Genomic DNA, 13,767 nt, shown 5'->3' with positions numbered 1-13,767 from the left:
AATTACCTCGATGTCTACGAGATGTATGGGTGTAATTCATTAATTTAATGTTTATTAAGAGATGTATGATTTAAATGTAAATAACATTCCTTCGTAAATTGCTGCTAAGATACATTAGCTGCTTTCACATCCATATTTCACGCGAGAAAGTGTACAGTCTGCAGTTTGGTAGAGACCAATGGCAACACAAAGAACATTCATTTCACCTTTGTAGGTGCAGTCAACCGAACTTAAGAAAAATAATAGATTGAGTTAGCGCAGGGATAAGTAAATGGACTTGCATTTGCATGGACCCCAAGTTTCTATCCAAATCCAGCCACTATTATTTTAGTTATTCATGATTTCCTGAAATCACTTCAAGCTGGGTTCATGTCTTCCATAATTTTTCCTAAATTGTGTAGATATTTTTTTCTTCATCTTCGCTTCGCGTTATCGTAAAACTGCACAACATACTACTACAGAAGAGATGTCCAAATGATAACCAAGATACATAGCTGAGAGACGTGGCAATAAAAATGTACTTCAAATAAACCACCCAAAAATTTATCTGTAAGGAAACGTGTGTACAATAATTCTGCAGGATATCTCTGTGTCCAGGGCCGGACAACCACCCAGATCCTCGGGAATAGCAGGGCCCCGGGACAAGTATAACCCCGGGACTAGCTGGGCTCCGAGACTAGCTGGGCCCCATGAATACAGATCCCCGGGAATAGAGGGCCGCGGGACTAGTAGGGCCACGGGACTAGCAGGGCTCCGGGACTAGCAGGGCCCCGGGACTAGCAGGGCTACGGGACTAGCAGGGCCCCGGGACTAGCAGGTCTACGGGACTAGCAGGGCCCCCTGACTAGCAGGGCCCCGTTACAAGTAGAACCCCGGGACTAGCTGGGCCCCATGAATACAGGGCCACGGGACTAGCAGGACCCCGGGACTAGCAGGGCCGCGGGACTAGCAGGGCCCCGGGACTAGCAGGACCACGGGACTAGCAGGGCCCCGGGACTAGTAAGGCCACAGGACTAGCTGGGCCCTAATGAATACAGGGCTACGGGACTAGCAGGACCCCGGGACTAGCAGGGCCGCGGGACTAGCAGGGCCGTGGGACTAGCAGGGCCCCGGGACTAGCAGGGCCCCGGGACTAACAGGGCCACGGGACTAGCAGGGCCCCGGGACTAGTAAGGCCACAGGACTAGCAGGGCCCCGGGACTAGCAGGGCCGCGGGACTAGCAGGGCCCCGGGACTAGCAGAGCCGCGGGACTAGCAGGGCCCCGGGACTAGCAGGGCTACGGGACTAGCAGAGCCCCGGGACTAGCAGGGCCGCGGAACTAGCAGGGCCGCGGGACTAGCAGGGCTACGGGACTAGCAGGACCCCGGGACTAGCAGGGCCGCGGAACTAGCAGGGCCGCGGGACTAGCAGGGCTACGGGACTAGCAGGACCCCGGGACTAGCAGGGCCGCGGGACTAGCAGGGCCGCGGGACTAGCAGGGCCCCGGGACTAGCAGGGCCCCGGGACTAGCAGGGCCGCGGGACTAGCAGGGCCGCGGGACTAGCAGGGCCGCGGGACTAGCAGGGCCGCGGGACTAGCAGGGCCCCGGGACTAGCAGGGCCCCGGGACTAGCAGGGCTACGGGACTAGCAGTGCCCCGGGACTAGCAGGGCCACGGGACTAGCAGGGCCCGGTGACTAGTAAGGCCACAGGACTAGCTGGGCCCCATGAATACAGGTCCACGGGACTAGCAGGGCCCCGGGACTAGCAGGGCCGCGGGACTAGAAGGGCCCCGGGACTAGCAGGGCCCCATAAATACAGGGCCACGGGACTAGCAGGGCCACAGGACTAGCAGGGCCGTGTGACTAGCAGGACCGTGGGACTAGCAGGGCCCCGGGACTAGCAGGGCTACGGGACTAGCAGGGCCCCGGGACTAGCAGGGCCGCGGGACTAGCAGGGCCGCAGGACTAGCAGGGCCCCGGGACTAGCAGGACCGCGGGACTAGCAGGGCCCCGGGACTAGCAGGGCACCGGGACTAGCAGGGCCGTGCGACTAGCAGGGCCGTGGGACTAGCAGGGCCCCGGGACAAGCAGGGCTACGGGACTAGCAGGGCCCCGGGACTAGCAGGGCCGCGGGACTAGCAGGGCCGCAGGACTAGCAGGGCACCGGGACTAGCAGGGCCGCGGGACTAGCAGGGCTACGGGACTAGCAGTGCCCCGGGACTAGTAAGACCACAGAACTAGCTGGGCCCCATGAATACAGGGCCACGGGACTAGCAGGGCCCGGAGACTAGTAAGGCCACAGGACTAGCTGGGCCCCATGAATACAGTTCTACGGGACTATCAGGGCCCCGGGACTAGCAGGGCCGCGGGACTAGCAGGGCCCCGGGACTAGCAGGGCTACGGGACTAGCAGGACCCCGGGACTAGCAGGGCCGCGGGACTAGCAGGGCCGTGGGACTAGCAGGGCCCCGGGACTAGCAGGGCTACGGGACTAGCAGGGCCCCGGGACTAACAGGGCCACGGGACTAGCAGGGCCCCGGGACTAGTAAGGCCACAGGACTAGCAGGGCCACGGGACTAGCAGGGCTACGGGACTAGCAGGACCCCGGGACTAGCAGGGCCGCGGGACTAGCAGGGCCGCGGGACTAGCAGGGCCCCGGGACTAGCAGGGCTACGGGACTAGCAGATCCCCGGGACTAGCAGGGCCGCGGAACTAGCAGGGCCGCGGGACTAGCAGGGCTACGGGACTAGCAGGACCCCGGGACTAGCAGGGCCGCGGAACTAGCAGGGCCGCGGGACTAGCAGGGCTACGGGACTAGCAGGACCCCGGGACTAGCAGGGCCGCGGGACTAGCAGGGCCGCGGGACTAGCAGGGCCCCGGGACTAGCAGGGCCCCGGGACTAGCAGGGCCGCGGGACTAGCAGGGCCCCGGGACTAGCAGGGCTACGGGACTAGCAGAGCCCCGGGACTAGCAGGGCCCCGGGACTAGCAGGGCTACGGGACTAGCTGGACCCCGGGACTAGCAGGGCCGCGGGACTAGCAGGGCCGCGGGACTAGCAGGGCCGCGGGACTAGCAGGGCCGCGGGACTAGCAGGGCCCCGGGACTAGCAGGGCCCCGGGACTAGCAGGGCTACGGGACTAGCAGTGCCCCGGGACTAGCAGGGCCACGGGACTAGCAGGGCCCGGTGACTAGTAAGGCCACAGGACTAGCTGGGCCCCATGAATACAGGTCCACGGGACTAGCAGGGCCCCGGGACTAGCAGGGCCGCGGGACTAGCAGGGCCCCGGGACTAGCAGGGCCCCATAAATACAGGGCCACGGGACTAGCAGGGCCACAGGACTAGCAGGGCCGTGCGACTAGCAGGGCCGTGGGACTAGCAGGGCCCCGGGACTAGCAGGGCTACGGGACTAGCAGGGCCCCGGGACTAGCAGGGCCGCGGGACTAGCAGGGCCGCAGGACTAGCAGGGCCCCGGGACTAGCAGGGCCGCGGGACTAGCAGGGCCCCGGGACTAGCAGGGCACCGGGACTAGCAGGGCCGTGCGACTAGCAGGGCCCCGGGACTAGCAGGGCCCCGGGACTAGCAGGGCTACGGGACTAGCAGGGCCCCGGGACTAGCAGGGCCGCGGGACTAGCAGGGCCGCAGGACTAGCAGGGCCCCGGGACTAGCAGGGCCGCGGGACTAGCAGGGCTACGGGACTAGCAGTGCCCCGGGACTAGTAAGACCACAGAACTAGCTGGGCCCCATGAATACAGGGCCACGGGACTAGCAGGGCCCGGTGACTAGTAAGGCCACAGGACTAGCTGGGCCCCATGAATACAGTGCTACGGGACTATCAGGGCCCCGGGACTAGCAGGGCCGCGGGACTAGCAGGGCCCCGGGACTAGCAGGGCACCGGGACTAGCAGGGCCCCGGGACTAGCAGGGCCCCGGAACTGGCAGGGCCACAGGACTAGCAGGGCCCCGGGACTAGCAGGGCTACGGGACTAGCAGGGCCCCGGGACTAGTAAGACCACAGGACTAGCTGGGCCCCATGAATACAGGGCCACGGGACTAGCAGGGCCCGGTGACTAGTAAGGCCACAGGATTAGCAGGGCCCCATGAATACAGGGCCACGGGACTAGCAGGGCCCCGGGACTAGCAGGGCCGCGGGACTAGCAGGGCCCCGGGACTAGCAGGGCCCCATGAATACAGGGCCACGGGACTAGCAGGGCCCCAGGACTAGCAGGGCCGTGGGACTAGCAGGGCCGTGGGACTAGCAGGGCCCCGGGACTAGCAGGGCTACGGGACTAGCAGGGCCCCGGGACTAGCAGGGCCGCAGGACTTGCAGGGCCCCGGGACTAGTAAGGCCACACGACTAGCAGGGCCCCGGGACTAGCAGGGCCGTGGGACTAGCAGGGCCCCATGAATACAGGGCCCCATGAATACAGGGCCACGGGACTAGCAGGGTCCAGGAACTAGCAGGGCCGCGGGACTAGCAGGGCCCCGGGACTAGCAGGGCTACGGGACTAGCAGGGCCCCGGGACTAGCAGGGCTACGGGACTAGCAGGGCCCCAGGACTAGCAGGGCCCCGGGTGTAGCAGGGCCCCGGGACTAGCAGGGCCGCGGGACTAGCAGGGCCCCGGGACTATCAGGGCTACGGGACTAGCAGGGCCCCGGGACTAGCAGGGCTACGGGACTAGCAGGGCCCCAGGACTATCAGGGCTACGGGTCTAGCAGGGCCCCGGGACTAGCAGGGCCGCGGGACTAGCAGGGCCCCGGGACTATCAGGGCTACGGGACTAGCAGGGCCCCGGGACTAGTAAGACCACAGGACTAGCTGGGCCCCATGAATACAGTGCTACGGGACTAGCAGGGCTACGGGACTTCAGGGCCCCGGGACTAGCAGGGCCCCATGAATACAGGGCCGCGGGACTAGTAGGGCCACGGAACTAGCAGGGCCCCGGGACTAGCAGGGCCGCGGGACTAGCAGGGCCGCGGGACTAGCAGAGCCGCGGGACTAGCAAGGCCCCGGGACTAGCAGGGCTACGGGACTAGCAGGGCCCCGGGACTAGCAGGGCCCCGGGACTAGCTGGGCCCCATGAATACAAGGCCACGGGACTAGCATGGCCCCGGGACTAGCAGGGCCGCGGGACTAGCAGGGCCGTGGGACTAGCAGGGCCTTGGGACTATCAGGGCTACGGGACTAGCAGGGCCCCGGGACTAGCAGGGCTATGGGACTAGCAGGGCCCCAGGACTAGCAGGGCTAAGGGACTAGCAGGTCCCCGGGACTAGCAGGACCCCGGGACTAGCAAAGCCCCGGGACTAGTAAGGCCACAGGACTAGCTAGGCCTCATGAATACAGGTCCACGGGACTAGCAGGGCCCCGGGACTAGCAGGGCCGCGGGACTGGCAGGGCCGCGGGACTAGCAGGGCCCCGGGACTAGCAGGGCTACGGGACTAGCAGGGCCCCGGGACTAGCAGGGCCCCGGGGCTAGCAGGGCCCCGGGACTAGCAGGGCCCCGAGACTAGCAGGGCCCCGTTACAAGTAGAACCCCGGAACTAGCTGGGCCCCATGAATACAGGGCCCCGGGACTAGCAGGGCCCGGTGACTAGCAGGGCTCTGGACAAGTAGGGCCCCGGGTCTAGCAGGGCCCCGCCGACCTCTTTATATCCCTAGCTTTTGTAATGTAGACTATCTGTCATTCAGTTTAACACTCTAATTTATGTACAACGTGAACTTAAATTGTTTTAAATAAAAAATTCTATAGATTAATTTACATAATCACCATTCAGATTAAAGTTTCAGTTTGGCTTAACAAGTTGTTTTAAAAAGGTTACTTTCTATCCCTTTCTGGATTCAATTCAATAGGCCAAAAAAAAAAAATTAGTTGAGCGTTTTAAACATCAAACTTCAATTTTTCACAAATGCATTTGGTATTACCCTTGTTGCTTCGTTAATTATCTCATGTAAAAAAAATACGTATGACTGCTTCCTGATTAGGTTTTTATTATATCAGAAATACATGACATTTATACTGGAATTAGTATTAAATATATATTTTTTTAACTCAAGCTGAATATTTTAGCCCAGATTTCTAAGACTAATGGTAATGACATGTTTTATTGTACCTACCATACATATTGGAACAGGTGTTAAAAATAATCATGGTATATTAAAGTGATTGCAGTACTTCTTGAAAACAAAAAGTGTTTTAAATTTAATTTTTTAAAGAACATCAGTGATAATTCCACAATTATTAAAATACCCTTGTCGCGGGTTTCATTAGAGGAATAGGAAACCCTAACAAGGCAGGAAAGAACGGATGCGAGTGTGTCAGAACTAGGTGCCCAGAGGATTTCGTAAAAACAACATTTTATTAACAGCAAGGTTCTATCAAACAAATAGCTCATCTCAATCTCCAACTGACATTGATCGTTGGTAAGCGGCACCCCTGAGTGGTGGGCTTGAATACTCGTCGTGGACGGCTATAACACAAAACACACAAAAATTAACAATCTGATAATTTATCAAAGCAACACCCTTAATCAAGTAGCCTGCCTCGGCTCAAACTACTCCGCATACATCGTCAATCACAAAAGTGTTTGCCTTAGATTTATTGGGTGAGCTTTACATAAAGATTATAAACAATTGAACAAATAGAACAAAGGCAATACTTATTTAACATCCGTACAAGTCGGTTGAAAGTTTTAATTATGTCCATAAAAAGTCTCGCCGTCACCCAAATCACACGTATTCCCCGTGGTTATTTTATCCCCGTCGTGACCTGTGTTCACACAGCGACTTGTCTCGTGACCACGGCGGTACGTTAGCCGGTGTTCGTTACGTAGGTAGTTCTCTGTCGACGTCAGTGTTTGCATTTACGTGTTGTGTTCTGTAAATGTTTCTGTAGCCCCCACTCGCTCGCCCTCCTGGAATTTGCCTTTGCACTCGCCTATTACGACTTCTAACTTGAGACTTGAATTCAGAGTTTTATGCTTCCAAAGCGACACTATCTTCCTTTTCTTGTCTCTATCAATGTTTATGCCATGTAGAGGTCTCACCAATATGAAGTCAGTCGGGGTCTCTAGGTGGCAGCAATTCCACGATGTTGACAGCGTAGGGCGGCGAGCGGTGTCCGAGCAGTGCGGCGGCCTGCCTCGGTGGAGTCCCAGTTGTTCTTTGTTTACTCGAAGCATGCCCTTTTATACTCGTTGGTCTCCTTCCCAGGCTAGAACAGAATATTCTCGTAGGTTTGGGGGAACGATGGCCGACTTCCTGTTCCGATTTTTTTCTTCCTAACCTAACTAAAACTAAGTGTATTTTGGAGGGGTCCGGGTTAGGGAGGGACCTAGGTGTGTCTCAGGCCGAAGCCTATACGCCTAGTCATGCTGGGATTAGCCATGCAAGGAGAGGGTCGCTTGCATCATGTGCTAGGAGGGGATTGGCCAGCCATGGCAGCGATTGGCGCCATGACTAACTCCCCTCACTCTTAAATCTAGACTATAACTAGAGATAGGTTGGGCCCAGGTAAAACCTGCATAGACACAGGGAAAACCCTGGGCACATTCATGTGGGATGCAAATTGGCATGCATTACGTGTAGGAATTTACAGGAGACAGAGGATGGTCTGGATGAAGTGTTGGACAGATTAGAAAAGAGTCTACCATGCGGGGGTTGGGCACTTGGACTCGTGGTCCGCTTTGCTATTTGTCCAGTACTGGATTTAGTGACCAGGGACGCAAGCGCCCCTGATGGTGAGTGCCGGCGGATCGGCGCGCAACCGATGACGCCCGACCGCTTCCGAAGAAGCCCGACCACCAGCCGCAGCGTTCAAAGCCCGCGCGCTTTGTTATATTAAATTACTGGCCTCGTATTTAGAAAATAGATCGTTTAGAGTCACGACAGAAGGAGCACAGTCCGATTTAAAAATAATTAAAGCAGGAGTCCCACAAGGCAGCATCTTGGGGCCGGTTTTATTCAATATTTATATCCACGATATGCCTAAGCCCGCACACCGATCAGTTCAGTTTGGCTGCTACGCGGACGATACGGTATTGTTTAGCAGATCTAGTATTCTAGAACTCGCAGCAGACAGATTACAAACCGCGTTAAATTCAATAGAACAGTGGTGCACAAAATGGCGAATTAAGGTAAACCCTACTAAATCAGAAGCTATAGTTTTTACGCGTAAACATCTCCCGCCACTTGAAGATAAACCACGACTAACACTTTTCAATGAACAAATTCCTCACAAAAATGTGGTTAAATATTTAGGCGTACACATGGATAGGAAACTACTATGGCGCGATCACATAGAGGCGAAAAGAAAAACAGCTTTCACTAGGCTCATGACCCTCTACCCCGTCATGAGCAGACGTTTAGGTAGCTCTGTTAAAAACGGAATAATAATTTATAACGCACTAATAAAACCAATAATCACGTATGCAGCGCCGGTGTGGGCAACAGCAGCGGAATCTCACTTAATCAAGCTACAGAGAATTCAGAATAAGAGTATTCGTATTGCGACAGATGCGCCTGTGTATTGCCCCGTAAGGGCTATGCACAGAGAGCTCAAACTCGAACTTTTAAAACATTATTATTTCCGAACTGCGCAAAAATTCTATGATAAATGTGCCATAAGCAGAAACCCATATATTTCATCACTGGGCGAACAAGATCCAGAGTTGCATGGAAAATATAAAATGCCAAATTCAATCTTGGCTCACAGACCTCCGTAGTGTGCTGTGGCTGGCTGAGCGATCGGCCAATCAGTCTCCCGCGAGTTGAAACTTAAATTATAGACATTAACGAATAATTTGCTTATTCAAAATGGTCCGAAGCACGCAGGTGTAGGTTCGGCTCCCGGGAGTTCACTGCCTGTTGTGTTAGGGCTGACTCCCTATGTACGATGGGCATGGCCCGCCTGGCAGGCTTCACCTCCAGTGCCGGTTGTGTTTCTGAAAGACATGGGATTTTGAATTACAAGCTTGCAACAATGCCAGAATGCGAATAGGTCTTGACTTAATTCACCTGTAACTGTATACACCGACAGTTCCTCTATATTTAACTAGTAGTATAGTAATAGATATTAGAGATTTGTAAATTAGTAATAAGTCCTAGATACTAAGTAATAGTCATCAAAAATATATATTTCTAAAATAATAATAAAAAATCTAAAAAAAAAAAAATAAAAAAAAAAAAATTAAAAAAATATATATATATTTTTAGTTCTTATTTTAGTTTTATCTTAAGCACTGCACGTCCATCCCTGAGTTGGGTGTTTGCATATTTCGTAACGAAATGCCTAGTTTGTAAGTCATTTATCTTTTTTCTGTTTTAGTTTCTTAGTTTTTTAGGTGCTGACTGGCGGCGGAGTGAGTGGTCAGTGCAACCACTCACCACCAGGGGCGCTTGCGTCCCTGGTCACTAAATCCAGTCCTGGATAAAAAGCAAAGCGGACTACGAGTCCAAGTTCCCAACCCTCGCATGGTAGACTCTTTTCTACTCTGTCCAACACTTCATCCAGACCATCCTCTGTCTCCTGTAAACTCCTACACGTAATGCATGCCAATTTGCATCCCGCATGAATGTGCCCAGGGTTTTCCCTGTGTCTATGCAGGTTTTACCTGGGCCCAACCTATCTCTAGTTATAGTCTAGATTTAAGAGTGAGGGGAGTTAGTCATGGCGCCAATCGCTGCCATGGCTGGCCAATCCCCTCCTAGCACATGATGCATGCGACCCTCTCCCTGCATGGCTAATCCCAGCATGACTAGGCGTATAGGCTTCGGCCTGAGACGCACCTAGGTCCCTCCCTAACCCGGACCCCTCCAAAATACACTTAGTTTTAGTTAGGTTAGGAAAAAAAAAAAAAAAAAAATCCCGCGCGCTCTTGTGTTGCGCGGGCGGCATCCACAGACTGTTAGGGGCACTGATGATTCTGAGTGTGTACGTAGGTACACACGTTACACCCTATACATATAACAAGTTTTATATTTATACATTTTGACATGTACATATATACTCTAACGGCCTGTGTAAATATAAATTAACATTTGCTTGTTAACGCCAACATTTTATATGAAATTGGATGAATAGAATTAAAATCTTACAGTTGTCTCTGTTACCCACATGCTCGCTATTCGGCCCGTGTTACCGTCAGTCTCTCTCTATGGATGTTAATGGCAATTTAAGTTTGTTTTTTTTTACTGGAGGAAAGACACTCTAATCTTTAATTAAAGAATCTTATCGACAATTCAATAAATTTATGAATTTAGGTTTATTAGTAAATTAAGTAAAAAAAATAAAATCCAATACGTTTACATTTTACATTTAAGTGGGATGATGCTAATCAAGTACATCCTGACTACTTGATTAAATTTAGATTTTTGATTGTTTTTATAAGTAGCCACAACTTAACCCCATTTCACCATCTTTAGAGGTCTAATTTTGAAAAATGAAAAAGATTTATGTAACTCTCTGTTCATGACATTGATGCTCAATTTCTTATTTTCACGCGCAGTACGGTATATTCTTAATAAAAAAATAATTTTGTATAAAATAAACTTACCCCATTTGTACACCCTTTTGAATGTGATTTCAATAAAAATTGAACAGAATTTATTAAATTTTGTTCTGGCACCGCTCCGTCTGCCTCCTAGTAGTAAATTGCGAGTCCGTAAGGAAAATTATAATGTATTTTTTAAGTTGCTACTATTTCTTTGTGTGTCGGTTAGAGTCTGTGAAATTTATTCCAAAATATTTTTGCTATCACAGATATTTATTTGGCACACTGATACGTTTGATAATCACTTGAGTTCATGTAAGAGAATATAAATAAGGTTATTGATCAAACGCAGACGACTTAGGCACCAACGCACCCAAAGAAATTTAACATCAAAAACGATTTTGAGCAGTTAGCAACATCGTAATTGTTGTAACCAAACATTTCAACAACTTTTCCAGTTATAATAAACTATTACAACTGTATAAACCTACAAAAAAAATGTACATTCAAAATGATCAAAATACCTTATCACAAATGTGCCAACATCGTAGGATCAATGCTGCTAGAATTCGCTGCGTAACATGTCTCCCGTTTTTTTCGGCAACTTTTGTATATTAATATTTGGTTATACTTACTGGCTATAACAACAATATAATTAATTTATTAAAATAATCGAATTAAATTTTAATTATTAGTGAAAATCATTCAATATGCTAAATTTTTATTCTTATTTATTAATTCTATATATTTATTAAATAATAATAAAATTATTTATAATTTATAATGCAAATAAAATATACACACAGGAAGAAAACCTCACTTATATAAATACACTTCAAAAAGTTTGTAATCTTAATTACTATAACTAATATTCACAAGAAATAAATGTTTTTAGTTATTTAAACCAGTATACAATATCACTCACTAAATTTCTGAACGCGTCTACACGTAGTTCCGCAACCGACGCTAGAATTCAGTAGATTTGCAGTGCAAAAGATTAACATCTCCGATAAAAAAGAAAGACGTGAAAAAATTCTGAATATCTGCTTAGACCTGATATCTGACAAGGAATTTTATAAAAATACTGTCCACTTTGTTAAAATTCGTTACAAAATTAATACTATTCAGTTTCTACACATATTAAGTGACTATAAATTATTAAGTATTAATGTAAGTAAAGTTGTAGCAAATATTTTATTCAACAATCAAGGGCGGACCCAGGATTGACTTCTGGGGGGCACCTGTAGTCTGGGCCCAGAATAATACCTGTTTATTACTTCAGAAGTCGTAATATCCAGTGCATATTTTACCCTTCTGGGGGGCGGGGGGCACGTGCCCCCATGCCGACCCCCTTCTAAAAATCTGCTACTGTAGCCACATATATTGTAGGTAACAGTTTCATCCCCAAGTCATAAGAGCAGTTTTAAATGTTAAATAGTTTTCAAACCATACTTTGTTTAAGAGTTAAAAAAATGTGATTATAGTAAGAAACATGAAAAATGCATGGAAGCTTTTGGTACGGTAAAAGGAAAATTGGTTTTATAACCATATAGCCAAGTTCATGCTTGGTTTCTTCGCTGCTGCTCTGTTACCTTTATTTGTAGATATTATTTTCAACATCATTAAACTAAAATCATCCCTCTCACACCCCTTATGGGTGAAAAAAAAAAGGAAAATGCAGTTGGTGATTATTGTATATTATTTAATATTTGTAACCAATCACATAACTTTTTTGCTTGATTAGCTTCAGAGCTATAATTAATTACTGCAACAACATGTTACCTTGATGTTATACTTCTTTAGGTGCGTTATGGCAAAATGATGAATTTTTTTGATGCACATGCATCATGCACCAAATTTTTCACTGAAAGAAGGCGGACCCATGTGAATGAACATGTGTGTGTGTGTCTATATATATATATATATATATGAAAGAGACTATATATATATATATATATATATATATATACATATATATATATATGAAAGAGACTCTATATATATATATATATATAGACACACACACACACGTTCATTCACATGGGTCCGCCTTCTTTCAGAGAAATTACTTGAAATAACTCTTTCCTATAACTATTTTAGTTTACCAAATACATTCCAGGGTAGTTTCACTATCATAAAGTTTCATTTGGCACACCAAAACTTTTGGTATGTCCCCTAATTTTTATGAAAGTAACTCTATATATATATATATACCCTGGAATGTATTTTGTAAACTAAAATAGTTATAGGAAAGAGTAATTTCAAGTTTTAAAAATCCTGATTTTGGTATTACAAGATTTATAATACATATTCTCCTCTGATCTTCTATCGGGTTTCATAGTGCAGTGGTTATATTGCACGTTTAATGAACTAAGGAGTGTGTTTCAAAATTTGACATTGGAAATTTTTTTTTACTTTTTCTAAATTACTTACAGAAGACTGGATTATATAAATTATTCTTTTAAGCAAATATATATGAATACATTTTATTTGCTATACCTAATATTATTATTAAATATTTAGCTCAGGCCATTGGGTTTTTCATACCTACTAGGTGGCCTATATCCTCATTTTTACTTAATGTAATATTAAATTAATTACGGTATGTTTATTAGAAAATGAATTTTCATGAATTCACATAGGTAATAATAAATAAAACTTTATAACAGTACAGCCAAAGATTGTAATAGGGACAATAAAGTGATTTCAGTGAACCTGTTGACGTGGAGTGTAACTATGTTTTTTCACAATGTAATAGCATCTAACGGCGTGGAGTGAAAATAGCTACAAAGTAATGCAGTAAATTGTTTCGCGCTTCGCCAGCGATAATTAGCCCGAGTTTCCCATATTGTCGTCAGTTCTCCCCCTACTTTACTCTCCCATTTCCTGAAGCTTCTTCCGTAAGTCCTTCCAACCCCTCACAGCCAATATCTCCCCCTCCCACCGATGATTGCCTCTCTATTTCCTTTTTGATGTGCCACTCCCTGTGCATTGTTGGGGTGTTGAAATGTGCTTGCATGCGATGTTGGCAGCGGCGGGAACCCCTACAGCTACTGCGGGCTAACGGAGTCTCACGTTTGCTGCTTCGTGCCGGTGGGAGCGCAGCCCGTAGGACTGCTGCCTGTGCGGCCGGGCAAGGCTCGCTGCGGTCACAAGGGCAGAGACTCCGGTCGCACGGGAGTGGCGGAGCCCACAGAGTGGCCGTGGCACGTGAGTCAACATTCGCAGTCCTCCACCTCAGCAAGGGCAGATCTAGGAGGGGTTAAGGGGGTGCAGAACTTTTGTTGCCTACAAAATGTGTGA

General features: G+C 49.2%; 1 protein-coding gene across 4 annotated transcripts in view; it reads left to right on the top strand.

Annotated features, from left to right (window-relative positions):
* LOC134542947 (phenoloxidase-activating factor 2-like) overlaps window positions 1–13,767 on the top strand; it is a 76,162-nt gene that overhangs the window by 50,546 nt on the left and 11,849 nt on the right. For all 4 annotated transcript variants that reach the window (XM_063387573.1, XM_063387588.1, XM_063387581.1 and 1 more), the window contains one exon: window positions 13,497–13,674. In XM_063387573.1, coding sequence (XP_063243643.1) covers window positions 13,497–13,674 — 178 coding nt within the window. The remainder of the gene's footprint in view (window positions 1–13,496; window positions 13,675–13,767) is intronic.

The sequence above is a fragment of the Bacillus rossius genome, chromosome 1 (genome assembly GCF_032445375.1).
Source record: "Bacillus rossius redtenbacheri isolate Brsri chromosome 1, Brsri_v3, whole genome shotgun sequence".
NCBI lineage: Eukaryota > Metazoa > Arthropoda > Insecta > Phasmatodea > Bacillidae > Bacillus > Bacillus rossius.
The sequence above is the reverse complement of the archived record's forward strand: the minus strand, read 5'-3'. Positions and strand labels throughout refer to the sequence as shown.